The sequence below is a fragment of the Triticum urartu genome, chromosome 5A (genome assembly GCF_056163025.1).
Source record: "Triticum urartu cultivar PI428250 chromosome 5A, HENAU_Tu73, whole genome shotgun sequence".
NCBI classification, from domain to species: Eukaryota; Viridiplantae; Streptophyta; class Magnoliopsida; order Poales; family Poaceae; genus Triticum; species Triticum urartu.
This window is the reverse complement of record NC_141877.1, coordinates 239,685,923-239,713,851: the sequence shown is the minus strand read 5'-3', so window position 1 is coordinate 239,713,851 and position 27,929 is coordinate 239,685,923. Positions and strand designations below refer to the sequence as shown.

Sequence of the window (27,929 nt, the reverse complement as noted above, 5' to 3'; positions counted from 1 at the left end):
GTGCATAAGGATAGCCACGTGTCCTCTTCATTCCGTCCCTCTTTTTCCTCCTGTTGCCACCTCTCCCCTCCGCGTCGCACCCCGTCCAATGGCGGCGCCCGCGCTCCTCTCCGCACCGCCCCCTCTCCCACCAATGGAAGAGGATGGTCTCACCTCCCACGTCGCACCAAGCCCAACCACACCCCCACCCCCGTCAAAGCGCGGTTTCTTGCGTGGGCGGCCGCCCATCAGGGTGACATCGGAGTTCGACAGCGAGCGCCAGCTCTTTTCCCACCGCATCTCCTGCCGCGTCCTCAACGGCCTTGCGAAGCTCCGTTTCCGAGTTCACCACGGGGCCGCGGGAGGGGCCCCGACTCCCGAGGTGGCGCTCATGGGGCGGAACTTCTCCGCCGTCGTCGACACCGCCTCCCGCGGCGCCGTGCTGCGAGGAACGGCCGACCTTGCTGGATCGCTCCACCTTAGTGCGGCGCACAACACGAAGGTGCGATCTTTTCTTACCCACCGCTTTTCTATTGATTCTTCGCCTCTTCGGTGTGATGACGTTGTGAAGTGTGGTTGCTCAACTGAACTATCTCGGATGCATTTGAGCATACGGAAAGGCTGTTAAATATGTACGTTTGTGTAGTTCTGAGACTTGATATTGGATATGTAAGGGCATCTCCAACGCTGATCCTGACACTGCATCCGTCCGCAGACAGGAAACATCCAAACCTAGCGGCATACATCCACCCCAATTTTTTTTAAAGTCCGCATACATCCGCACGCTCAAAGTAGCCGCATATCTGGTTTCAGTTTAGTTAAAAAATGTTCAAATGTTGAAATGCAGCAGCAGTTCAAATTTAAATATTACACTCCAACAATGTTGTCCCCTTTAACCGCCCTGCACCCACAGATGCTCAATTAGATCTTCCTTCATTTGCTCAATCAAATCTTCCACGAATCAGTGGCCGTGCCATATGCTAGCATCCGCAGTTGCGGCCGTACACTTCTGGTAAACAGAGAACCCAATCCTTCTCGCGATATCCTCTTCCACGAATCAGTGGCCGTGCCATATGCTAGCATCCGCAGTTCGGCCGTGCACTTCTGGTAACCAGAGAACCCAATCCTTCTCACGATATCCTTCTTCAAGATGAAGAAGTCATCAAAGGCCCGGAAGCCATGGTAGAGAGGATCGAAGATATTTTTTCGCATCCGAAAGCGGCGGCGAAAATTGTCAGCGATTAGGACAATCGGGGCAAAGTAGTCATCCATCAGCTTCAAATGGCCCCCCACCATGTTGTGGTTGAGCACTCGATGACCTTTATCAATCCCTTGAAATTGAGAACATGCTCTTCCGCATGCTCCGCGTTTGCAAGGACCGCCTGCATCATCGCCGTCTCATCTGTGTAGTCCTCGTCGGACAAGCCGTCAAACGACTCAACATAGTGCTCGTATATGTAGTCCATATCCGAATCCATTGCTTCATAGAAGAAGGGACAAAAGAATTTAGCACGGGCATTTCACTGAACACTTGCTGGGCATGGTGAGTACTGCAGGGGCGGATGGTACCTATGCGACGGAGAGAGGAGAGGCGTGGAATGGCGGGGGAGGACAAGCAACGTGGAGCCCTGGCGTAGCGATGGAGGCGACGGAGTCGTCGAGTTCCGTCAAGGGTGTGTCGGGGCGGATGGGGTGGTGGAGCGGCGGCAAAGGCAAGAGAGAAAACGGATGCACAGAAAGATGGGAGGATGGAGGTGCGGGGTTCACAAGGGGTTTTGGGTGGACCAGGGGTGTCGGAGTCCTACGTGGCTGTTGTCTGGACTCACACAAAGCCCCCCAAGTTTCTTTTGGGTTTGCAGGAAAAAGCGCGCCCGGACTGGTCGGCGGACCGATACAGGCTCGTGTTGGATGGCTAAACATGTCCGGACCGCGCAGTTTGGACGGTTGTGGGTGGTTTGAGAATCCGCTTTGGAGATGCCTTAAATTTTAGAGGCATAAAATTGGACATGATGTAATGGAAGTGTTTTTTTTTACTTTGGGTAGTTAAAACAAAATCCATAATAACACCAAAACTACAATTCATGGAAGAGTGGACCAGGCAGACATACCAAAACCCTAGCCGCCGCCCCATCTACCCCCTCTCGCGTCACCGCCCGAGCACGTCGTCGGGCAAAGCCTGTCTGTTGCCATTGGCGGCGGGGAGGTCCTGCCTGCTTGTGGAGGAGTTGGAGGGCTGTTGCGGGATGGCGAAGTATATGTGTGCTCGAGTGGCGGTCTTCGTCAGGCGGTGCTCAACGACGGCGCTGGCAATCTAGCGTGGCGATCTTCGACAGTGACCGCTAGGTTACCGGAGAAGAGGGAGTCGATGCACGATCCTGGACATCGGCGAGCTCGACATTTGTCGCGCAACGGCATGGGTGATTTTTTTCCAGGTTTTCTTTAGGGAGTCGTAGAGTTTGGTTTGGGGCAGCAAGAAGGCGGCACTGTTCCAGTGCAGGAATAATGTTCTGCCTGCTCATCCCCATTTTGTTGGTCTGCTTATCGCGGGGGGTGGGGGGGGGGGGGATGTAACTCTGGCGGGTCTTTCGGGATCCGATCGGTTTAGGTTTGCGGCGGATCCATCTGGATTCGGCCGTCTTTCGTTGTCTTCGGAGTTTCTACAGGCCCTTATCGGCATTTTCTTCTCCGAGTGGCGATTTGCTTCGCAGATTGCGGCCGTCGGCGTCTCCTGGTTTGCATTGACGACTTCTCGGCCTTTGCTTCTACAAGCTCTTGGTTTTAAAAATAGTTTGCTCCGCCGAGGCGGAGGCCCATAGGCGGCATCGAGCTATGCTCATGGTGCGGCTCTGGGGGATGCAGGAGGAAGAAGACTTTGGCACCCCCAAGGATTTGATTATAATTTTGTTTTTTTGTTTGTATGTGTTTGTAAGGACATGTGATGCTTAAAATATGACCTTAGGCCCTTTCACAAAATAAGTTAGACGGAATCGAAGTTGAAGATGTCGGTTAAAAGTTCTGCTTCAGGGGTGATAGCCCATGTTTGACTTTGTGGTTAGACCAGCTAACATTGGCGCGCGAGCACCGCTTCCTTCTTGAAGGGGTTGTGTGGGAGTTTTGGCCCTTTGTTAAGTCACATGTCGCTTGAGCGGTGGATTATGGTTCAGGGTCATAAGGTTTGTGGCAGGATTATGGAGATCCTGCCGCGAGGCAGACCAATGTGGATAGCGGTTTTCTCTTTATTTTTTGTAAACTGATTTGTTTGATTTTAATGTTTCACTTTGCTTGGCATTGTTTTTAATAATATATAATATATGGATGTAGAGGCCTGGGGTTATCCTCCTCAATGAAAAAAGGGTAGATGAAATCAAGCGGGTTGTGTCAATGCGGTGAAAATTAGTGCTGAGGAGCTCTTGCCTTGGGTTAGCAAAATGATTGAATACTGGCTAGAAATTTTTCTAAGGTGTTGCATTAGTGGACTATTCATGTTCGGCTTAAAACTTATGTATTCATGCAGAATATACAGCTCAAGGGGAGAACAAAATCACATAGGAATAATGGTTTGAAAACGCTAGTATAGTTGTATGCTATCTTATATGCTGGAGGAGTTTCAATTAAGCGGTTGCTGAATTCTGTCCAAGCCGGCGCATATACTCTACATCGCCCCATGCTAAAAAGTATTGTGTTCACTGCATAGGATTTATAGGATGCGGAGTAGTTTAGCAACGAGAAGAGCTAATATGTAAATCCATGTCAATGGAACACATTTTATTGGCACTTTAATCTTTTTGAATTAGGTGGCATCCCATGATCTGTTGCTATCAAAATACCTACTTGTTATATAGTTTCTGCTGGCAATAGTTTTTTGTTAGGGCATCAATAATATGCATCATACCGATTCTGATATATGGCAGTAATGTGCGTCTACCTGAGACTGCCTTATGTTCCAGAATTACCAGAATGGAGAGCAATCTTACATTCATATTGGCTGTTCGACACACTGTTTGTCCATCTCTTGTGACCATGAATATGATGATTCCACTGTTTCCTGCATTCACATGGATAGATACTTCCAGTTGAAGTACAACAGTAGAAAGGTGCGTGCTCTGTACCTAGATGTGAGTTGTTGCAGTCGTCTCCCGCGTGTTTTCCTGTAATATTGTCTCTGAGAAGCTTTTTGTAGGAAGCTGCAATGTAGTTTCTGAGTCTGATTTTCCTTCTCAACTTAAAAACTGTGAAGTTGTAAACCTTCCATTGTCCAAGGGTCGTAACCAGTGCAGATCATGTGCCATAAGTGCTCTTCCATGGTGGCTGCCACACCATTACTTTACAATTTCAGTAGACACGTGGCATACGAGTTGAAACAGCTGTCTGCTAAAAGCACCGGCGAAAGAGAAAGAGGAGGAAGACGAAGAGATAACAAAAGCTGATGGGTGGGCTGCTCCAGCATGCATTTCTTGTTATGGAAGCAACATAAGCCATTGATATTATTAGAGCATCTCCAACGGTTCCTCACTAAATCATCCCTATAGTGTGTTATTGGAGCTACCCCAATAATACTTATCTAATTATTGTGTGTGTGTGTGTGTGTGGGGGGGGGGGGGTCCCCATAAGAAGGCTTAAACAAAAGCAAAGGGCACTACCTTTTATTCCCTCTCGCATCTCCTACGAGGAAGAACCCACAAGGCACTCACACAGTTGGCAAGTTTTAAGATCATAAGGTTTAAGTTGTTCTATGATCAAGTCAACAAGATCCAAGTCGCCCATAACCGCGGACACGGCTATTCGTGTAGATTTATCCCTGCAGGGTGCACTATTGTACCCAACACGTTCGACCGTCCGTTATAGGTCAGTCAAACACATCATACATCATATGCCCAAACAGGCGGGTTTAGATCGACTATGACACTCCCCTAGCTACATCCAAGCTGGTCAACCCCCTCAAATACATCACTCAAATCTGTTTTCTCACCATAAAAGGGGTTAGATTCCCAGAAGGTAACATCAAGACTTACAAATGTGCGCCGTTCGCAGGGACTCCAGCATTTATATCCTCGCTGTCCAGTAGGATAGCCAATGAAGATGCATTTAACAGCTCTTGGGTCAAGTTTTCTTACCAAGGGCCTGTGGTTTCGAACAAAACAAGTACAGCCAAACACCTTGGGAGGAATCACCAACTTGTTCTCACCTAGCAATAATTCACTCCCCTAAAAAAAAAGCAATAATTCACAAGGAGATTTCATATTTAATATTCTTGAAGACATGCGATTTATAAGAAACGTAGCAGTCATCACTGGCTCACTCCAGAGAAATTTTGGAACATTCATGGTATACATCAATGATAGAGCCATTTCTAAGCTGTGGCGATTTTTCCTCTCTGCTACACAATTTTGAGGTAGAGTGTCTGGACATGATGTCTGATGTAGAATACTCTTATCAGACAGGAACCCCCCAAACTTGTTGATGTATTCTGTCCCATTATCAGATTTGAGCATTTGGACCTGCACCTTGAACTGAGTTTTAACATATGCAGAGAAATTCTGAAAAGAAGATAGCACTTCATCCTTATGCCTCATAAGGTACACCCAAGTCATTCGTGAGTAACAGTCAATGAATGTCACAAAATACTTCATCCCACCGATATACTCCCTCCGTTCCGAATTACTTGTCGCAGAAATGGATGTATCTAGAACTAAAATACATCTAGATACATCCATACCTTCGACAAGTAATTCGGAATGGAGGGAGTAGGAAATAGGACATGTCCACACACAGTGGCGGAGGACGGACAAAAGCTGAGGTAGGGCAGGCTTTGGTCACTTGCCATTGGCAACGCCGCTGCGCCGATGCGCGCACCCTTCTTGCACCGGATAAATCAAGGTAGGGCGGCCGCTAACCCTTGCCCTACCGGGTCCGCCGCCACTGTCCACACATCAGAGTGCACAAGCATAAATGGGGATATACTTTTGAGCCCCTTACTTACATAGATGGTTCTAGTGTGTTTTGCATACTCACATGCTTTACACTTAAGATTGTTCTTATCAATTCCACTCATTACATCTGGAAAAACTTACTCATTTTTATCAAACGCTACATGTCTCATTCTACAATTATGCATCATGACAATTTTGTGTTGCAGCTAGTGCTGAACCTCCTTGCTAGCCGGATTCATGGTCCATGTACCACAGGCCTCTACATCTGGTTCCGGTCCCAATCTTCCTTCCACTTAGCCTCTCCTGAATCAGGAATACATATTTGTCAACGATTACATGACAATCTATTTGATCAACCAATGCGTTTAGAGAGAGTAAATTCACAGGAAATACCGGTAAATCTTCCTTCCACTCAGCCTCTCCTGAATCAGGTACATATCTGTCAACCATTACATGACAATCTATTTGATCAACCAATGCGTTTAGACAGAGTAAATTCACAGGAAATACCGGTACGTGTAGCACTGATGATAGCTTAATATTTGTCGTACATTGAACTACTCCAGTTCCTTTGATTGGCTGAGTTGTACCATCGGCAGTTTGAATTGTTTCTTGCTATGTTTTTAAGGCGTCTCTAAGGCGACGCCTAGGCGTCGAGGCGCCCCCCCCAGCGCTTTGCAAATATGTCCGCTTTAGGCGTCGAGGCCCCCCCCCCCCCCCCCCCCCCAAGCGCCTTAAAGCAAAGCGTCGCCTTAAAAACATAGGTTTCTTGATGCATAGATGGACTATACGATTCAACTTCCCCAAGGTTACCAGCAACATGTTTAATGCTCCAGAATCTAGTATCCATTCTGATTTTAATCTATGCATTGCTAGAGGCATTTTCAGTCTTACCTTCATCGGTGTAGACAAAGTGGGCAAAATGCCAAAAGCTTGCATCAGTCTGCTGCTTTGCCTTCTTCACTTCATTCTGGCCTGAACTAGACTGTCCTTGCCCTTGATCCATGGCTGACATGTTTGCTCTAGCACTCCTTTGATAACTGAAGTTGTTGGAATTCCCTGCATTCCTGCCTCTCTAACTCCCCTGTAATTCCTCTGCCTCCTTCCACGGCCACATCTTGGGAACAAAACAGTTCTGACTTAGATGTCCATTTATTCCACAGTTGTAACAATCCCGTGTCTCCTGCCTATTTGACACATAGTAAGCTGTTTAGGTACCACCTCCACTTTCTCAATCTGTTTCAACCTTTTTCTTCCTGTGCCATGGCTGCAATGGCCTCTTCTAGTGTAGGCAACTGGGGCAGATGCATTGGTGCAGCTCTCCTGTGATGCCCCCGATTCAATCGTACACTAATCATACACGCAAACGTGTACGATCAAGATCAGGGACTCACGGAAAGATATCACAACACAACTCTATAAATAAAATAAGTCATACAAGCATCATATTACAAGCTAGGGGCCTCGAGGGCTCGAATACAAGAGCTCGATCATAGACGAGTCAGCGGAAGCAACAATATCTGAGTACAGACATAAGTTAAACAAGTTGCCATAAGATGGCTAGCACAAACTGGGATCATATCGAAAGAGGCACAGGCCTCCTGCCTGGGATCCTCCTAAACTACTCCTGGTTGTTGTCAGCGGCCTGCACATAGTAGTAGGCACCTCCAGTGTAGTAGGAGTCGTCGTCGACGGTGGCGTCTGGCTCCTGGACTCCAACGTCTGGTCGCAACAACCGGGTATAAAAAGGGGAAAAAGGGGATCAAAGCAATCGTGAGTACTCATTCAAAGTACTCGCAAGCAAGGAGCTACACTACATATGCATTGGTATCAATGAAAGGGGTAGTATATGTGGACCGAACTGCAGAATGCCGGAATAAGAGGGAGATAACTAGTCCTATCGAAGACTACGCTTCTGGCAACCTCCATCTTGAAGCAGTAGAAGAGAGTAGATGGTAAGTTAACCAAGTATCATCGCTTAGCATAATCCTACCCGGCGATCCTCTCCTCATCGCCCTGTGAGAGAGCAATCACCGGGTTGTATCTGGCACTTGGAAGGGTGTATTTTATTAAGTATTTGGTTCTAGTTGTCATAAGGTCAAGGTACAACTCCGGGTCGTCCTTTTACCGAGGGACACGACTATTCGAATAGATAAACTTCCCTGCATCACATTTCCCAACACACTCTATCCCCTTTGGCCGGACATACTTTCCTAAGTCATGCCCGGCCTCGGAAGATCAACACGTCGCAACCCTACCTAGGCACAACAGAGAGGTCAGCACGCCGGTCTAAATCTTATGGCGTAGGGGTCTGGGCCCATCGCCCATTGTACACCTGCACGTTGTGTGGGTGGCCGAAAGCAGACCTAGCCTCCCTAATACAAGAGCAGGCGTTCCAGTCCAATCCGGCGCGCGTCGCTCAGTCGACGTCAAGAAGGCTTCGGCTGATACCACGACGTCGAGTGCCCATAACTGTTCCCGCGTAGTTGGTTAGTGCGTATAGGCCAGTGGCCAGACTCAGATCAAATACCAAGATCTCGTTAAGCGTGTTATTTGGAAGTAACCGCGGACGCCGACCAGGGCCAGGCCCACCTCTCTCCTAGGTGGTCTCAACCTGCCATGTCGCTCCGCCACAAAGTAACAGTCGGGGGCCATCGGGAACCTAGGCCCACCACTACCTGGGTGGAACCACCTGCTCCTTCAGTCCCCAACATCGGAATCACTTGCAGGTACTCTACGAGTCGACCCGACTTTAGTCACCACCTGTATAGTACGTATGTATATATGTATATACCCGTGATCACCTCCCGAGTGATCACGGCCCGATAGTATAGCATGGCAGACGGAGAAGAATATAGGGCCACTGATGGAATACTAGCATCCTATACTCAGCATTTAGGATTGCAGGTAAAGGTAACAACAGTAGTAGCAAGGACAGGCTATGCATCAGAATAGGATTAACGGAAAGCAGTACCATGCTACACTACTCTAATGCAAGCAGTAGAGAGAAGAATAGACGATATCTGGTGATCAAGGGGGGGGGGGCTTGTCTGGTTGCTCTGGCAAGGAGGGGTCGTCAACACCGTAGTCGTACTGGATAGCAGCAGCGTCGGTCTCGGTGTCTAGCGAGAGAAGAGGGGGAAGAAATAATGAATATAATGCAAACATATGCATGACGATGCATGACAAGACAACGAGCGATGTTAGGTGTGCCCTAACGCAGTAGTAGGTGATACCGGCGAAGGGGGGAAACATCCGGGAAAGTATTCCCGATGTTTCGTGTTTTCGGATAGATGAACCGGAGGGGGAAGTTGCGTGTTCGCTATGCTAGGGATGTGTGGCGGACAAACGGGCTACGTATCCGGATTCGTCTCGTCATTCTGAGCAACTTTCATGTACAAAGTATTTTCATCCGAGTTACGGTTTAATTTATATGAATTTTCAAATTTTTAAACAGTTTCTAGAATTATTATTAATTCGAAAATAATGGTCAAAACGCTAAGTGCACCCCATAGAATGTACACAGCAGTGTACCAAGGGGCTGACAGGTAGGGTCCAGTTGACTGCCCAGTCAGCAGTCAAGGCAGTCAACTGGGACCGTTGACTGGTCAGAGGGTCCACAGGGACCCACGTGTCATACTCTACTGGTTTAACAGTGTTTAAACTAAACTAATTAAGATTAATTAGGAGGGGTGGGCCCATGTTCTCAGTGTCTCCAAAAATTACCTAGTTAATTTAACCTAACTAAGTGCTACAGTGGCGGGCCCACATGTGAGTGGGCCATTAGCTCCTAATTAGCTACCTGACGGGCAGGGGGGCACTTGGCAGTGCCCCAACCACGTTCAACTGCGGTGGCGCGCCGGCGGCAGCGCCAAACAAGGCGAAGGGCCACGGGACCTCGTCGGAAACGGGCGGTGGTGATCCAAACCGGGCACGGTCGGGCTTGTTCGAACGCGGGCTTGATGCCGCATCGAATGGTGGTCCTGGGTGACGTTGGGGAGGCCGGAGGTAACCGCAATGACGACGGCCGGCGGCAACAGGAAGTGCGGTGGCTGTGTTCGACGGCGCAGCTCGCGTTCGAGCCACCTAACTAGCAGGGGAACATCAGGGGGGAGGGGGCGCCCTGAGCTCATCTGAGCACTCATCTAGCCCGGGGATAGACCAAAACGACAGGGGGTACATGGCGGTGGAAGCAGAGTTCCGGCAATGGGGACAACAAGCAGCGGGAGCGGATCAAGCGGCAGAGGGAGGAAGGAGGCACACGGAGCTCACCAAGGAGCTCGTGGAGGGGTCGACGGGGCTGGGGAGGTTCAAGGGCCAGTGGATCGACGACGACCGTGGCGTGCGGCGCAGGCGAAGAAGAGGACGAGGGCGACGGCGTTGAGGCTTCCCCGCCTCGATCTAGAATGGAGGTCGACGGAGAACAGTTGGGCGGGGCTCCTCGACGCGTCGGATTGGCGAGCTGCGACCGGTGGCCACGCCAACGGGACGGCGCGGCCATGGGCGTGCTTGGGCGAGCTTGCCTAACAGGGAAAGGGGGCGCGTGAGAGAGAAGGGGAGCTGCGAGGAGGAGGCCGGGGGGCGGCCCTCGGCGCCGGCGGGTGGCGACCGTCCTCGGGCGCGGGCGCACCGAGAGGAGGGGAGCGAACAGGGGCGCCCTCCTCCGTGCGTATGTGTGTGTGTGTGCGTCGTGGGTGACGACGCGGGGAAGGAACGAGGGAGAGTGGGGGATCGTGCGGGAGAGAGTGGGTGAGGCCTAGGGTTAGGCAGCTGGTGGTGGTGGTGGGGGGGGAGGGAGGCAGTGGGGTTTTCTTGCTTTCTCTTTTTTTTATACTTTTGCTTTTTTCTTTTCTGTTTTCTTTTATTTTAGTTTTTTTTAATAAAATACTAAAGTTGTACCTAAAATAGTTTTAACAAATATGCCACTACCACAATTAACTTGACACCTAAAGTAAAATAGTGTGTAATGGTTTATTATTATAAAAGCTTTTTAATAATTGTTTTTGCTACTATTTTGTTAATTTTTTAGTATTTAAACATTTATAAAAGTGTGATTACTACACCATAATTACCTGTGCATTATTAGACTCACCCCGAACATTTTAGTTTTAATATTTCAAAAGTTTTATTGTTTGCTTGATTTTGAATTTGAATTTGAATCGGTTTCAAACTAATGCGAGATTAGCAACAGTAAACGAAAGAACGTGACATCATTAGCAGAGGGTTGCTGTAGCTTAATTATAAGGGCGTCACATCTCCTGCCCTCAAATGCAGCCCCTTCAAAAATTTCAGTACCCTTCTGTCCTCGATCCACTTTTTTGCTGCTCCTACACATTTAGAGTGAAGCAACAAGGGGGGAAGGTGGTCCAGATCTACCCATGCATTCCTCAGCTCTCCCACATTTTTTTTTCAAGAAAACGCAAAGGACCTTTGTGTCTCATTGCATTTAAAAGATAGAGTTTGGTTGCAATCCTCCTAGGAGGGCAAGCTCAAACGAAAAACAGGAAAACTAGTGCACATCCCAGGTGGACGGCAGGATGACGCGTATGCCAGGGGCACCAGCGCGTGCCCACTGCTTGGCTTCGTCCTTGATCTTGGAGACCAGGACATGAACCAGGGGCTGGGCGCCATCGAAGATGCAATTGTTGCGCTACTTCCAAATCATCCATGGCCTCAAGAGGGCAATGGAGGCGAGGTGATGTAGGGTAGGAACCCTAATCGGCCGATCTTTCACGAAAGGAGCGAATCCCGGGATGAACACGAAGAACACGAGGAGGGAAACGAGGGGAAAAACACAAGGGGAACACAAGAGAACACTCAAACCAACAAGTATGATCACACATGCGCTAGATCCATGAACATAAAGGGAGATACAAGATCCAAAGTCAACAAAGGACGATACACGAGGTAACCGGTCTTCTTTGTGAGGAGGTCTTGAATCCACGAGGGGATTTCTCCGCAAGGAGGTCTTGAATCCAAAGGGATCTTCGAAGAGGGGCCGCGGTCTCTCTCGTGGAGTAGATCCGATGTGGATGAGCAATGTTCTATCTCTAAATATGAGCTAAACCAATGCTAACCCTAGAAAGTTGGACGAGGTGGAGTATATGTAGTCTAGGGGGTAGAAGGGGTACACGGGCCTCGGCCCTTCACTGTGCGCAGACAGGGAGGCCGGACGTCCGGGCTTTCACGCGGGGCCGGATGTCCGGGCTGGCGAGGCCGGATGTCCGGGCGTTCGCGAAGGGCCGGATGTCCGGGCTGGTGAAGCTGGCCATGTTGCTCTCGGGAAGGTGGTGTCCGGATTTCCGGGCCGGGCCGGATGTCCGGTCTGGGGCCGGATGTCCGGGGCCTGTAGATGCGCAGCGGCTGATAGGCTGTTGTGGTCGAAGTCTCCAGCGGCCGGATGTCCGGGCTTGGGGTTGGATGTCCGGGTCCTGGAGCTGCCTTCTTCTTCTCTCGGCGTTCCTCTTCATCCGTGAACTTGGGGACTTGTACATCTTCACGTGCATCTTCGGGAGGGTCCTCTTGGTACCTAATCATGCACAACAACTCGGACTTAGGTAGTAGCCATGTCTCATGCATAGAAAGTGGAAGTTCGGAGAGGAGAGAGTTCACCTTATCTTCGATAGCCTTCGTTCGGGCTCTTGTCATTGGTCCAAGTGGTGTCGTAGGGGACGTAGGTAGGTCCATGGGGATGACCTTGGGATGCTTCGCATCATCTCCCCTCCCTTGGGGAAGATCCGTCCTCGGATCAAATTCTTCATCACCATGGAAGGGCGAGAGGTCCTTGACATTGAAGATATCGCTCACGTTGTACTTGTTGCGGGGGAGGTCGATCTTGTAAGTGTTGTCGTTGTAGCGTGCAAGCACCTTGAAGGGTCCGTCCGCTCGTGGTCGAAGTTTTGACTTGTGTTCTTGTGGAAAGCGGTCCTTGCGAAGGTGTAGCCACACGAGATCACCAATGTTGAAGACCATGGGGTGCTTGTTGATGTTGAGCTTGGTCGCAAGTCGTTGTACTTGGCGCTTGATAGTATGTCTTGTATCTTTATGCACCTTCTTGAGATGAGTCACACGTGCACTTGCGTCTAAATTGATGCGCTCTTGGAGTGGAAGGGGAAGAATGTCCAATGGTGACAATGGGTTGAATCCGTAGACAACCTCGAAGAGGGACTTGCCGGTTGTTGAGTGTCTTGCTCGGTTGTAGGCGAACTCAGTGATAGGCAGGCACTCCTCCCACTCCCTGATGTTCTTCTTAATGAGTATTCGAAGTAGAGCGGAGAGTGTACGGTTGGTCACCTCCGTTTGGCCGTCGATTTGTGGATGATACGCCGTGGAGAAGAGTAGCTTGATTCCGAGCTTGGCGCATAGGGTCTTCCAAAAGTAGCTAAGGAACTTGACGTCGCGGTCCGAGACGACCGTCTTTGGCACTTCATGTAGACGCAATATTTCCCTACAAAAGAGATTAGCAACATGTGAAGCATCGTCTATCTTGTTGCAAGGAATAAAATGTGTCATTTTAGAGAAACGGTCCACAACGACGAATACCGAATCCTTTCCATTTCTAGTCCTAGGCAATCCAAGTATGAAATCCATGCTAATGTCTTCCCATGGTTGATATGGAATTGGGAGAGGCATGTAAAGGCCATGGGATTGAGCTTTAGACTTAGCTTTGCGACATGTAGAGCATCGGTTGGTGAAGCGGTTGACGTCGCGAAACATCTTGAGCCAATAGTAGTTCTTGGAGAGCGTGGCGAGAGTCTTGTCGCGTCCAAAATGTCCCATTAAGCCTCCTCCATAAGATTCCTGCAAAAGCAACAAACGAAGAGAAGACTCGGGGATGCAAAAGTAGGATCATGCTCATACAAGTCTTTTATGTGCTCAAAGCCAATGACATTCAACTCAAGTTGAGTAACAAGCATGCATATGCGGGAAAGGGCATCCGCCACAATGTTGCCTAATGTACTTGATGACATAAAGAAAAGACTCAATAAATTCACTCCATTTAGCATGGCGCTTGTTCAACTTGGTTTGGCCCTTAAGGTACTTGAGTGTTTCATGATCAGTATGAATGATGAATTCATGAGGGCGAAGATAGTGTTCCCATTCATGCAAAATGCGGACTAAAGCATATAGCTCTTTGTCATAGATGGGGTAATTGAGTTGCGCTTTGAAAAGTTTCTCACTAAAGTAAGCTATGGGACGCTTCTCTTGCGTTAACACACCTCCTATGCCATTACGACTAGCATCGCAATGAATCTCAAAAGATTTGTCAAAGTTGGGTAAGGCAAGCACATGAGCATGAGTAAGCAAATTCTTAAGCTCATTGAAAGCGGTATCTTGGGATGATCCCTAAACAAAAGGCGCATTCTTCTTGCTCAAAGCATGCAAAGGCGAAGCAATGGTGCTAAAATCTTTCACAAAGCGACGATAGAAACCCGCAAGGCCAAGAAAGCTACGCACTTGTTGCAAGTTCGTTGGTTGTGACCAAGTCTTAATAGCATTGATCTTGGACTCATCTACGTGAACACCCTTAGAAGATACAACAAAACCCAAAAAAACAAGCTTATCAACGCCAAAAAGGCATTTCTCCATATTAGCATAGAGATGCTCTTTTCGAAGAGTTTGTAAAACGGTTCGGACATGGGTGACATGCTCTTTGAGAGACTTGCTAAAAACAAGGATATCATCGAAGTAGACCACAACAAACACACCAATGTAAGGGCAAAAGACATGATTCATAAGACGCATAAAATTACCCGGTGCTTCCGATAGACCCATAGGCATGACTAACCACTCATACAACCCAAACTTGGTTTTGAAAGCGGTTTTCCATTTATCACCCTCTTGTATGTGGATTTGATAGTAACCATTCTTAAGATCAATTTTTGAGAAGATAGTGGCACCACTAAGTTCATCAAGCATATCATCAAGGTGTGGAATGGGATACCTATAGCGAACGATGATAGCGTTGATAGGTCTACAACCGGAGCACATGCGAAAGCTACCGTCTCGTTTTGGCACAAGAATGACCGGGGCGGCAGAAGGGCTCAAACTTTCACGCACATGTCTATGGTCTATGAGATGCTTTACTTGCCTTTGTATTTCTTTGATTTCTTCAGGGTTGACACGGTAGGGAGTTTTGTTCGGTAGAGATGCTCCGGGGATGAGGTCGATGCGGTGCTCGATGCCTCGTAGTGGAGGTAGTCCCGAAGGTAGCTCGTCGGGGAAACATCTTGAAATTCCTGCAAAAGAGAAGACAACACTAAAGGTAGAGCGTGAGAGGTGTTAGCTTGTGTTGCATTGTCCTTGCACAAAAGGACGTAGTGTAGGACACTAGATGGATTCTCACACACTCCTCTTATCTCACTTTTGGTGGCAAAGAGAACTAAGTTCTTGTCGCTCATCGTGGAGATGCTCGATTTGGGCTTGTGGCGTTCACTCTCTTTTTGGTGGCTCGCTCTCTCACTATTCTCTCCACGATGGGTGGCTTGCTTGTCGGCGATCACTTGACTTGGAGGCATGGGACGAAGTACGTACTCCTTTTCCTTCATCTTGAAGATGTAGTGGTTCGTTCGGCCGTTGTGAATGACACCTCTATCAAATTGCCATGGGCGTCCAAGAAGAAGGTCATTGGAACGATGTCACACTCCAAAGTGTCTTCATAGGCGCCAATTTTGAAGGAGACTTGTACTCGATGCTCGACTTGGAGAGTGCTGGAGTTGCTAAGCCATTGAACTTTGTATGGATGTGGGTGCTTCGTCTTGGGCAATTGGAGCTTGGAGCAAAGTTCTTCACTTGCGAGATTATGACAACTCCCTCCATCGATGATGACCTTGATGAATCTTCCATTGATGCCGGCCTTTGTATGAAAGATATGGCATCTTTGGTCTTCTTCTTGGTGATGTTGTAGAGTCAAGACCTTGGAGACAACAAGAGCGGGACTTGAATCTTTATCGCAAAAGACTTGTTCCTCTTCATCGTTCACTTGCCGGTGCATGGCGACTTGCTCAAGGGCGTCCATTTCTCCTTCACTCATGGAGTCATAAGTGCCGTCGTCGTTGAGGATCATGGTTCGCTTGTTGGTGTACTCATAGGATTTATGGCCTCGGCCTCCGCATGTGAAGCATTTGAAGGAACTCGTCTTGACGGTCTCATCGGTTGGAGTGGATGATGATGAAGCTCTCGGCTTGAAGTTGCTTGTAGTAGGAGGATGACTTGGAGTTGACGAAGTTTTCTTGGAACTCGACTTGTCGACGTTGCTTGTAGAAGGCTTGGTAGACGGTGTTGGAGTCGTTGAAGCTTGGGTGTTGGAGAAGCCGTATGACTTGGATGAGCACTTGGCATACTTGTAATCGTCTTGCACTTGACGTTCCGCTTTTGTAGCTTGATGCACTAGCTCGATGAGGTTCGAGTATGGTTGGAAGTCGGCGATCTTCTTGATAGGATGGTTGAGTCCATTCAAGAAACGTGCCATTGTTTGCTCATCATCTTCCGTGACGTTGGCTCTTATCATGGCAATCTCCATCTTCTTGTAGTACTTTTCAACGCTTTTGGTTCCTTGCTTGAGTAGTTGGAGTTTCTTGAAGAGGTCGCGGTTGTAGTAGGTAGGCACGAAGCGTGCTCTCATGACATCCTTCATTTGCGCCCAAGTAGTGATGGGTGGTTCACCTCTTACCTCTCGGCGCTCGATAACTTGTTCCCACCAAATGAGGACATAGTCTTGGAACTCAAAGGTTGCCATCGCGATCTTCTTCTCTTCTTCATAGTTGTGCAAACGGAAGATTTTGTCGACCTTCAATGCCCATGAAAGGTACTCTTCGGGATCGTTGCTTCCATTGAACTTGGGTATGGTGAACTTGAGCTTGTCATAGCGTTGCTCTTAATTGTGTTGGGGTCGGGGATGATGACGTCCATGTTGTTGATGATTGTCAAGCTCATGTTGCTCTTGGAGAAAAGGGTTGTCGACCTCTTGTTGCCCTTGTCGTGGAGGATTTCCATTGTCTTCATGCTCTTGATGAGCTTGATGTTCTTGGCGAGCTTGTGGAGGAGCTTGTCGAGCTCGAGGAGGAACTTGAGGAACTTGACGATGCACGCGAGCTTGAAATCTTCGTTCTTGAATTTCTTCGTGAAGTGCTTCTTCATGTTCACGAGCTTGTCGGCCTCGGTTGGCTATGGCGCGACCTGCATCTTGGAGGGCTTGTTGCGCCTCAAGTGCTTGAGCATCTCGCAATTGTTGCTCTTGACGTTGTGCCTCGGCATCTTGTGCTTCTTGGTGTAGACGCGCTCGCTCTTCTGCTTCATGTTGGCGTTGTCGTTGCCGTTCTCGTGCTAGCGTAAAAGCCTCTTGGGTTTGACGTTGTCGGTGCTCTTGAGAGTTGGTGTCGTGTAGAGGATTGAGGCTTGCTTGATGATCGTTGCGCGCGGCACGTCGAAGAGTGTTCGATGTCGGTATACTTGAGTCGGAGAGGGTGAAGTCGGAGTGTCGACTTGAGCGAGTCCTTGATGAAGATGAAGTGGAAGAAGAGCGGTTGAGCAAGAAAGCGCGAATCTCGTCCATTCTTGCGTCGTTCTCTTGCTTGTGATCGTCGAGCTTGTGGTCGAAGTAGTCCTTGTACGTTGCTCGGAGAGTCGCAAGTCAGCGGCGAGGTTGTCGATGCGTTCACTCATTGCTTGTTGCTCTTGATGCAAAGCACGTTGTGCACCAAAGAGGTGGCTCTTGGTGACGTAGGAGTTCATGTCGTCGTTGTGCTCAATGAAGAGTGGGTTGGTAGAAGTACTTGGCCTATCCATCATTCCAAGATAAAAAATGTGAGTGGCAAAAAGAGAAGAATGAATACCAAATGTATCTTGACCGAAGTTGAAAGTGGATCAATGATCACTCCAATGTGGACAAGGAAATAGCACAATTGGTACCAATTCTTGTCGGTTTCTCACACCTACACAAGTAAAAGCTTATGGTGGAGCTTGGTTAGGATGGTGGCACAAAATTTAATGCAATTGTAAGTGAGCTTCAATAATGTTGGAAAAGATTCGCAAGATTGCAATGCAACAAGTAGACCAAGCAATGTAATGTACACGGAAACACACACGCAAAGAGATAAGTGGGGTTGGGCAACCAAGGATGAGCCAAAATGTGGAATTCACAAAAATGCTCTTGTTGCACAACACTAGAGAGACGCTAGCACGATTGCACAATAGGCAGATACAAGATTTGTGCACAACCTACTTAGCAAAAATGCAACGACTTCTATCCCAAGTATGTTCTATGCAAGGTGTTTCGATGATATGATCCAAGATGATCTAATATGACAATCTTAATGTTGTATGATGCTATGGTTTTTGCTTAAAAGCTCTTTGCTTATCTTTTCCGTTTGCTTAAAAGCTTGTTTGGCTCTTTGATGTTTGAGCTCTTTTCTCATGCAATGCTTGACGAACCAAGATAGCAATTGTGTATGCGATGACTACCTTGTGACACAAGAGATGATACAAGATATGCAACAATGATGTATGTATGCTATGGGAAGTATGATCACTAATGTGCACAAGTCTCGTTGCCGGCAATACTCAAAGGCTAGTCTTGATGGGTAAGCAACGCAAAGGAGTAAGGCTATGATGGCTATCAATGTAATGGCAAGAGTGATATGTCCAATACCAAGGTGAGGTTACCGTTTCTTCGGTTCCTCGTCCGTAAGCAAGAATGGATGACGGTGATCCAACCACGAATACCAAGATGTAGTCGATGTGGTCGTTGTTGATGACGCGTCCGTGGTGAAGGTGAGCGGCGGTGATGTTGATGTCGAACCGTACCTAAAAAGCCGAAACACAAGTAGGACACAGTACCACAACTCAAATTCTCAAAGCAAAATTGGACCAAAAATGTCGGAGTTGGTGTTGGTAAGCGATGGTTGTGTATGTGGTATAAGGTGGTGCTATGCGAAAGTGGTGGAGGTATGCGGAATTATATGTGGGCACCGGAACAGAATTTGGCGAATATGGACGGAAAACGGGCGGTGGAGAGGAAGTGGTGCTGCCAGGGGCCGGATGTCCGGGCTTGTCGGGCCGGATGTCCGGGCTCTGGATCCGAGGATGAACGTGAGGATCTTCGCGAGGAGAGGTCAAATCCAGGCAAAATTCGGGGGAATTTGTGGATGGAAATTGGAGAAAAATGGATGGAAAGCTAGATCTACCTGCAACACACGAAATCTGCGGATCAAATCCAACAAAACTTCATCACACGAGCAAATCACAAAAAAAAAATTTGGGGCTATTTTTGTGGGGAATTTTCAAATTAGGGACGAAATCAACAAAACTAGGCTAGCAACACAACGGGGAGGCTCCAAAATCGTGATCAACGTGGCTCTTGATACCAAGATGATGTAGGGTAGGAACCCTAATCGGCCGATCTTTCACGGAAGGAGCGGATCCCGGGATGAACACGAAGAACACGAGGAGGGAAACGAGGGGAAAAACACAAGGGGAACACAAGAGAACACTCAAACCAACAAGTATGATCACACATGCGCTAGATCCATGAACACAAAGGGAGATACAAGATCCAAAGTCAACAACGGATGATACACGAGGTAACTGGTCTTCTCCGTGAGGATGTCTTGAATCCACGAGGGGATCTTCTCCGGAAGGAGGTCTTGAATCCAAAGGGATCTTCTCTGAAGAGGGGCCGCGGTCTCTCTTGTGGAGTAGATCCGATGTGGATGAGCAATGCTCTATCTCTAAATATGAGTTAAACCAATGCTAACCCTAGAAAGTTGGACGAGATGGAGTATATATAGTCTAGGGGTAGAAGGGGTACACGGGCCTCGGCCCTTCACTGTGCGCAGACAGGGAGGCCGGACGTCCGGGCATCGGGCCGGATGTCCGGGCTTTCACGCGGGGCCGGATGTCCGGGCTGATGAGGCCGGATGTCCGGGCGTTCCCGGAGGGCCGGATGTCCGGGCTGTGGAGGCCGGATGTCCAGGCTGGTGAAGCTGGCCATGTTGCTCTCGGGAAGGTGGTGTCCGGATATCCGGGCTCGAGGCCGGATTTCCGGGCCGGGCCGGATGTCCGGGGCATGTAGTTGCGTGGCGGCTGGTAGGCTGTTGTGGTCGAAGTCTCCAGCGGCCGGATGTCCGGGCTTGGGGCCGGATGTCCGGGTCCTGGAGCTGCCTTCTTCTTCTCTCGGCGTTTCTCTTCATCCGTGAACTTGGGGACTTGTACATCTTCATGTGCATCTTCGGGAGGGTCCTCTTGGTACCAAATCATGCACAACAACTCGGACTTAGGTAGTAGCCATGTCTCATGCATAGAAAGTGGAAGTTCAGAGAGGAGAGAGTTCACCTTATCTTCGATAGCCTTCGCTCGGGCTCTTGTCATTGGTCCAAGTGGTGTCGTAGGGGACGTAGGTAGGTCCATGGGGATGACCTTGGGATGCTCCACATCACAAGGCCTTTGCGCATTAGTGCCGGCGTGTTTTGCCTGGCGTGCAACCACCAGTCCATGAGGGATTCTCCGTGATTTGGGCCTGCGGTGGTCATCCGTAGCCAGGAGAGGATTTCATGCCAAGTCTGCTTGGCAAAGGGGCACCCCAGAAGGAGGTGACGCATTGTCTCGGGGGCTTGGTCGCAGAGTGGGCATCGTGGCTGGTGCTGGAGACCATGCCTAGCAAGGCGATCAACTGTCCAACACCTGTCTTGGTTGGCCAATCAGTGAGAAAACTTCACATGCGGCGTCGCCCAATTCTTCCAGATGAGCTTCTACGAGGAGCAAGTCGTGGATCCCTGGGAGGTGGCGAGGTAGCATGAGCTAGCAGAATAGGTACCGGAGGCCGGCCATCTCCAAACAAGTTGGTCGGGGGTGTCCGAGAGCATGACGTGCTCGATCGCCAGCCAAACTTGCAGGTACTTGCCAATCTCGTGTATGCCCAGGGTCCTGTGGATGTCTCTAGCAGCTATGTCCTTGCAAACCTTGAGCGACGGTTCGGATCTTGCGGCGGCGCTTGGGGATGCAGTTGTAAAGGGCTAGGGCGATCTCCCTTAGGGACTGCTCATTGATCCAGCGGTCCTCCCAGAAATATGCCGTTGATCCGTTCCTGAGAGTCATCATGGTTGACGCGAAGAAGAGCGCTCGCTCGTCGGCAGAGAATTGCAGGTCCAGGCCACTCCAGGCGCGCTCATGGTCAGTGCGCGAGAACCAGAGCCAGCATAGTCTTAGAGCAAGGGCCCCAGGTCTTGAACACCCAGGCCTCCATGCGATATGGGACGGCAGACGCGGCGCCAATTGATGTGGCAGTGCCAACATTGGCGGCAGCGCGGCCAACCCACAAGAAGCTACGCTGAATCTTCTTGATTTGACGAAGCATCTTCTTCGGCGGCATGAAGGTGAGGAGCTGGTGCACGGGGATGGCACCTAGGACTGACTTCACTAGCGCGAGACACCCACTTTTGTTCGTCGGGTTGGCCTTCCATGCGGGGAGCCGCCTGGCAATCCCATCGACGAGGGGTTGCAATTGGGCGGTAGTCGGTCGGCCTATTGTGAGGGGGATCCCAAGGTAGGTGATCGGCAGGTCGACGGTAGGGCAGCGAAGGTGCGCCAGCGCAGATGTCGCCTCGTTCGTGTTGCAGTGCAACAGCGAGGCGGAGCTCTTGACGTAATTAACCATCAGGCCGGAGGCGCGGCCGAAGAGCATCAGGACTTCGCACACGACGATGATGTCGCTGGACGAACAGTGACAGAGAAACACCACGTCGTCGGTGTATAGGGACATCGTGGGGATCGAACGCGTCGGGTGCAGCTGAGCCATGACTTCCAAGTCAATTGCGTGCTCGATAAGCCTGCCTAAGATGTTGACAACAAGCACAAACAGCTGCGGTGACAGGGGTCACCCTGGCGGTGCCAAATAGGTGGGCCTGGCTCGCCGTTCGTAAGTACTCGTGTGCTTGTTGATGAGAGGACGATAGTGATCCACTCCAGAAACCTGTTCCCGAAGCCATATTACACAGGACCTCCAAGAGTCGAAGGCATGCGTGAGGTCCAATTTGAGCAAGATTCGCGGGGCACCCAACTGGTGGAGAAGCCGGGCCGATTGCTTGACTAGAATGAGGTTGTCATGTAGGCTTCGACCGGCGATGAACGCATTTTGGCTCCGTCTGACAAGGCCATCCAGCTTGGGGGCAAGTCGAAGGGAGAGTACTTTGGCGAAGATCTTCGCCACCAGGTGGATAAGGCTTATTGGCTGGTAGTCGTTCAATGTGCTTGCGTCCGCGTGTTTTTGCGGGCCTGTTGGAGCACGGTGCTCTCCCACACATGTCTTCACTGTTTTTTCATCTCGAGTCAGGTTGTGTATTGTGTCTTCAGTCTGAGAGACCAGCATAACATTTCCCTTGCCTGAATACATCTTTGACAGGGCATCCCATACCTGACGTGGAAAGCGCTTCCACTGGTGCTGCAACAGCAGGTGTCAAGGAATTCAGCAATCAAGTGAGTACCAGTGAATCCGTAGCATTTCATTTCTTCCACTCATCTCCCAGCTTCTCTTCAGGCTTCACTGATCTTTCCTAACACATACCCTTCAATTGATTTCATCCTAAAAATTAGCATTCCCCTCCTGGACCAACTCAGGTAGTTTCCAACCCCATCCAGCTTGATCTCATTTGGCATGAGCTCAAGCTTGTACTGCACCTCTCTCTTTGGGGCTTGCTTCCTACCTTCCCCAGAAATATCAGAAGAGGGTGACCCATCTGCTGCCTTTGCAGCCAGCAGATTGGCCAACCTGTCGAGTTACCTAGGCCAGATCCTGTGCCATCTCCACTCACAGCAACACAAACTCCATCACAAGCACCACTGCCTTCAATCTCCTTTATACTGCTGCGACCTACACCCTGCTTTCAACCTCCTTTGGATCTGCTGCCACCTACACCACTGCCTTTAACATCCTTTGGATCTGCTGTCACCTACAGCAGATTGGCCAGCCTCTCTGATACCATGCTCTGTAAACTAATATAAGACGTTTTAGGTCACTACTTTAGTGATCTAAATCATCTTATATTAGTTTACAGAGGGAGTAGAAAGGAAGGAAGGAGTGGCTAACCTAAGAGAGCAGCCAGCTGCTGTAACGTCCTAGGGTTACAAGAGAGAGCCCCCCTCCCCCAAGTTATATACTCTGTCCACCAATAGACAGATGGGCCACATGGGCTAGGAGATGTAGCACAGGCCGAAGCCTAGTTAGTATCCAACACTCAGTAACAAGTTGATCAAGATGCGACTAACTTGCTTTTCAACTTTCATGATTTTTCATGGCATTCATGAAGCTCCTTTTCAATTTTCCAAGTTTCAACATTTGCACTTGCAATATTTATTGTCCACTCGGAAAACACTTCATTCTTATCTCTAAATACCTGGTTTGTCTTTAGTTCAACAACAACAACAATGCCTTTAGTCCCAAACAAGTTGGGGTAGGCTAAGGTGAAACCCATAAGATCTCACGACCAACTCATGGCTCTGGCACATGGATAGCAGGCTTCCACTCACCCCTCTCCATGGCTAGTTTGGTGATACTCCAGTCCCTCACATCTCTCTTTACGGACTCCTCTCATGTCAAGTTCGGTCTACCCCGACCTCTCTTGACATTATCAGCATGTTTTAGCCGTCCGCTATGCACTGGAACTTCTGGAGGCCTGCGCTGAATATGCCCAAACCATCTCAGACGATGCCGGACAAGCTTCTCCTCAATCGGTGCTATCCCAACTCTATCTCATGTATTATCATTTCAGACTCGGTCCTTTCTTGTGTGGCCACACATCCATCTCAACATTCACATCTCCGCCACCCCTAACTATTGAACATGTCGCCTTTTAGTCGGCCAACACTTTAGCGCCGTACAACATTGTGGCTCGAATCGCCGTCCTATAGAACTTGCCTTTTAGCTTTTGTGGCACTCTCTTGTCACAGAGAATGCCAAAAGCTTGGCGCCACTTCATCCATCCGGCTTTGATTTGATGGTTCACATCTTCATCGATATCCGCATCCTTCTACAGCATTGACCCAAATATCAACAAGTGTCCTTTCGAGGCACCACCTGCCCATCAAGGCTAACCTTCTCCTCATGCCTAGTAGTACTGAAACCGCACTTCATGTACTCAGTTTTAGTTCTACTAAGTCTAAAACCTTTCGATTCCAAGGTTTGTCTCTAGTTCACCTGGATGAATTAATTATGGCAAATGCAACTTGATGAGCAACTCTATCTATTTCATCGTATTTATAGGTCAACCCCCAAAGGTTTTTCTAAAGTCACATACTTGTCACATATCGGACCTGCGTTTGATCATGAAATGATTCCTTTTTCCTCAAATACGCACGACTGTGCCATACTATATATCATTGTTTAGGAAATCGTTAATTGGTAGCTGCTCGGTCGGCTGGCAAGTAGGGGATTAATAAACTAATCGGCAATTTAATCAGCCAGTTAATCAATTAATCGGACAATTTATCATTTTATCGGCTACTCGGTGACCCTACGAGTAGGGATTAATCGGCAACTTAACAGGTTAATTGGACGAATTCTTGAGCAGGGCTATATATTAAAGAAGAGCCCCTCCACGTTGGTGATTACATATTACATGAACACCAACTCCACCCTCCTACTCGAATCTAATTTCTTACGCTAGCCCACCTCACCAAAGCCCCAAACAAGGCTTCCACATCTCCCTTCAAGATTCCCGCTTGCTTCCATGTTCTACCTTCAACCTCTATTATATGAACTACATGTGACAGTGATGGTGAAGTTCCATCGAACACAATGGCATTGTGGTGCTTCCATAACTTCCACATTACTAGAAGGAAGATCACCCGTACGTCTTTCTTGCTTAGGTCAGCCCCAAACTTGTTAGTGCACCACTCCACCAATCTTGATCCCCACGGGGGGACCCAATCCGGTTTGTTGAGAGCTAGGCAAACACTGGTGCAGACCTCCCTCGCAAGAACACAGTCCAGTAGGATGTGATTTATGCTCTCCTCCTGGGCACAAAACGGGCAAGCCTCTTGGTGTGCATACAAAATTCGAGCATGTGTGCATATAAAAATCTTTCGTTTTTATTGACATAATGACCTGATTATTTCAGTTTATTTGGCATAGAAATGTGCACTAATGAAATCGAGCCTTAATTATGTACCTGAATTTTGCTAGGGAATCCCCATTAGCTATGTTTGCATACTATGTACTCCCTCCGTCCCAAAATAAGTGCCTCAACTTTGTACTAACTTTAGTACAAACTTGTATTAAGCTTGAGACACTTATTTTGGGACGGAGGGAGTAGTAATTAACACTTGTTTGTACTCCCTCGGTCCCGTAATATAAGAAAGTTTTAGACACTACACTAATGTAAAAAACGTTCTTATATTATGGGACTGAGGGAGTACATTCTACTGTAAAATGAGATATTCTTTCTATTGTAGAAAAGACACAACTCAGTATATGCTACCTATTTTTCTCCTTTTAGTTGTTGAGGCTTGTTCACGGCTTGTGACTATTTCTGCTCCTCCTGGAACTTATGTCCATTAGGATCTTTCCCTATTGTTCTAAAACAAAAGGTATCATATCCAGTGATATTTTGGTTGTTTGAAAAGCACGATCATTGTGTAGTCTTGTCGTGTCCTATGAAAACCAAAGCACAATCATTTTTTGCTGCTGCCACCTAAGACCTAATGGTCGTTGTTGGGGTTATTCGGGTCGTTGGTTTTTGTTGCAGGTGCATGTTTTTCCCGTTGTAGTTTTGGGTTGAATGGCATGTGTCGGGTCTTCCCAGTAAATATATATTTTATCCTTAATGCAATGATACACAGTTCTCATGCATCTTTGAGAAAAAAATACCATGTTTCCTTTGTGAACAATAGGTAATTTGTTGGAAGTTGGATTTATGGGCTTGACCAGTGGTACAGATATCCCTGAACAATGAGAATAACATGCAGCTTGTTCCTGATTTGGTTCTCTGCCGTAGCATCTGATGATTAATATACATACCATCCAATCTGCCGGCTAAAATAACTATTGTTTTCGTCTGACATTTCTCAGATAGTAGCAGTACCCATCCAAAATTGGGATGTGGTTTCTACCATTATATAACATCACCCAGTATTCTAAAGTTGGCATTCAGCTTATAGTTTTATACTTGATTGCCACTTCTATTTGCTCTAAATGAAATATGAGTAATGATTAGCACATGGTCAGTATATTCCTTTGTTCTTCTAAATCTAATGGAAGGCTTACCCAACGTTAGAAAATGTTATGCTAATCTTATATTTTGTTGTTCTACAGTGTACATATATCATATAAGATAGGTGACATCATTTTATTTCTTAGGAGGGACAAGGAGAAGTGGCAGTAACTACTAGTTTGGGAGATTCACCATGCAAAATTGAGTTATCATCGCTGGTTCCTCCTGATGGATTGGTCAGTATTTTGTATTCCAGAGGAATATTTTTTTAGCTGAAGACAGCTAGTGTTATGCAATCACAAAGATCTTCCTATATGTATGCTGTCATTCCTTGTGTTGACAATTTTTTCAGAAGCTGTCAAATCCTTGGTACTAATGACCATGTGAACGTTGCAACCCTTTTTAGTGTGCTAATTGAGTTTATTACTTAGATACCATGATAATAGATATCTTTTGTGTGTAGCCAAGAGCAACCTTCTTGTTTCCTAACGGGGAAGTTTCAGTTAAGGAGAAGAAGTTGGATGAGGGTGAGAAAATTTTGTCAGTAAATGGTATAGTGAAGTCTCATGTTCTGAATGGAGTTTGCACTGCATTGTACAATGATAATATGATGAATATCAAGTATCGCTATAAGGTAAACATCCCTAAGCTGGCCTGGTTTAATGAATATTTGCTCCGTCATGCTGCTTGTAATGGATCATTTGTTCAATTTTGTAGGATGATGAGCTATCATTTATTCCCAGCCTCACTTTACCATCAAATTCACTATCATTTGCATTTAAACGCCAGTTAACTCCTTCAGACAAGTTCAGGTAAATAAAAATGGTGTGAATGATTTCCATCTTTTTGTTGGAATCCAGTATCTCTACAGGTTGATGTAGAGTAGCTGATCTAGGCTTAGAAAAGAAACATCATATGATTTGCCTCCTGGATCTGTGAGACTGTTTTGAGCGTTGCACTTGTAACCTTGCTCTGCGTTCCAATGCACAGGGAGCTTGAAGCACCCTGTTTATATGTTACGTCCATTGCTTAACGATACTTATCATCTTCAGTTACCGGTACCATTTTGACACGAACTACTGGAGTGCTGTCTATAAACAAAAGGCCAGTAAGCATGTCAAATGGAAAGCAGGTTATGGGTCGGACGAAAGGCTTGGCTGGGCATCTGTTTGGGTAAGGATTTACTCACAACTGACAACAATAACTAGGCAGCTTAATTTAGCTCATCATAGGAGTTAAGTTATTTTTTTTGCTATATATTTTTGTTGGATTCATATAGATTTGCACCATGTAATGCAGGTTGGCGACGCAGGCGGCAAGACAAAGGAGGCCCCCCTGAAGACAAAAGTCCAACTCATGATAAAAGTCCCTCAGAACAATATACATAATTCAACTGTGGTGTTCCGGGTGAAGAAAAGATGGGATTTTTAGTTTGGATATTTATTGCGCAGAGAAGGTGAGCAACAATAAGAAATTTGAATGCATGTGCATCCGCTGTGTGTGGAAATTGAAAAGACAATAGTATGTTACTCCCTGTCGCCAGTTGAAGTTAAACTGAAGCGTTTGGTAGGAGGTTTGCATATGCAAGTGTAATATTACGGAAAGTGAACAGTGCACCAGCGGTGTCCTTCCCTTGGCCTGCCCGGCCCGTCTATGGCACATAGACCATTCATCCCCCAACTAGCACCCCATCCTCTTTGCCATCGCCATCGCTGCCGCCATCCCACTTTTGGCCTCTACGCCATCGCCCCACCCCTGCTGCCGCCTCATCCATCGACGCCCTTTTTGCCATCGTTCTGGCCGCTTCTTCCATGGCCTG

The 27,929-nt window shown here is 48.0% G+C and overlaps 1 protein-coding gene across 7 annotated transcripts; it reads left to right on the top strand.

The window, feature by feature from the left end:
- Positions 1-27,726, top strand: LOC125508556 (outer envelope pore protein 37, chloroplastic). Of its 7 annotated transcripts, none has more exons than XM_048673293.2 (8): positions 5-481; positions 3,927-4,073; positions 6,116-6,304; positions 26,257-26,346; positions 26,574-26,744; positions 26,828-26,922; positions 27,163-27,283; positions 27,410-27,726. In XM_048673293.2, exons 1-8 carry the CDS (start codon positions 89-91, stop codon positions 27,539-27,541), a joined length of 1,338 nt encoding a protein of 445 aa, XP_048529250.1. In that variant the 5' UTR covers positions 5-88; the 3' UTR covers positions 27,542-27,726. The 7 variants fall into 7 exon arrangements, with proteins under 7 accessions (XP_087381954.1, XP_048529250.1, XP_048529249.1 ...); XM_048673292.2 differs by having other exon boundaries at positions 6,116-6,340; XM_087525828.1 differs by lacking the exon at positions 27,410-27,726 and having other exon boundaries at positions 1-481; positions 6,116-6,340; positions 27,101-27,235.
- The last annotated feature ends 203 nt before the right edge of the window (positions 27,727-27,929 follow it).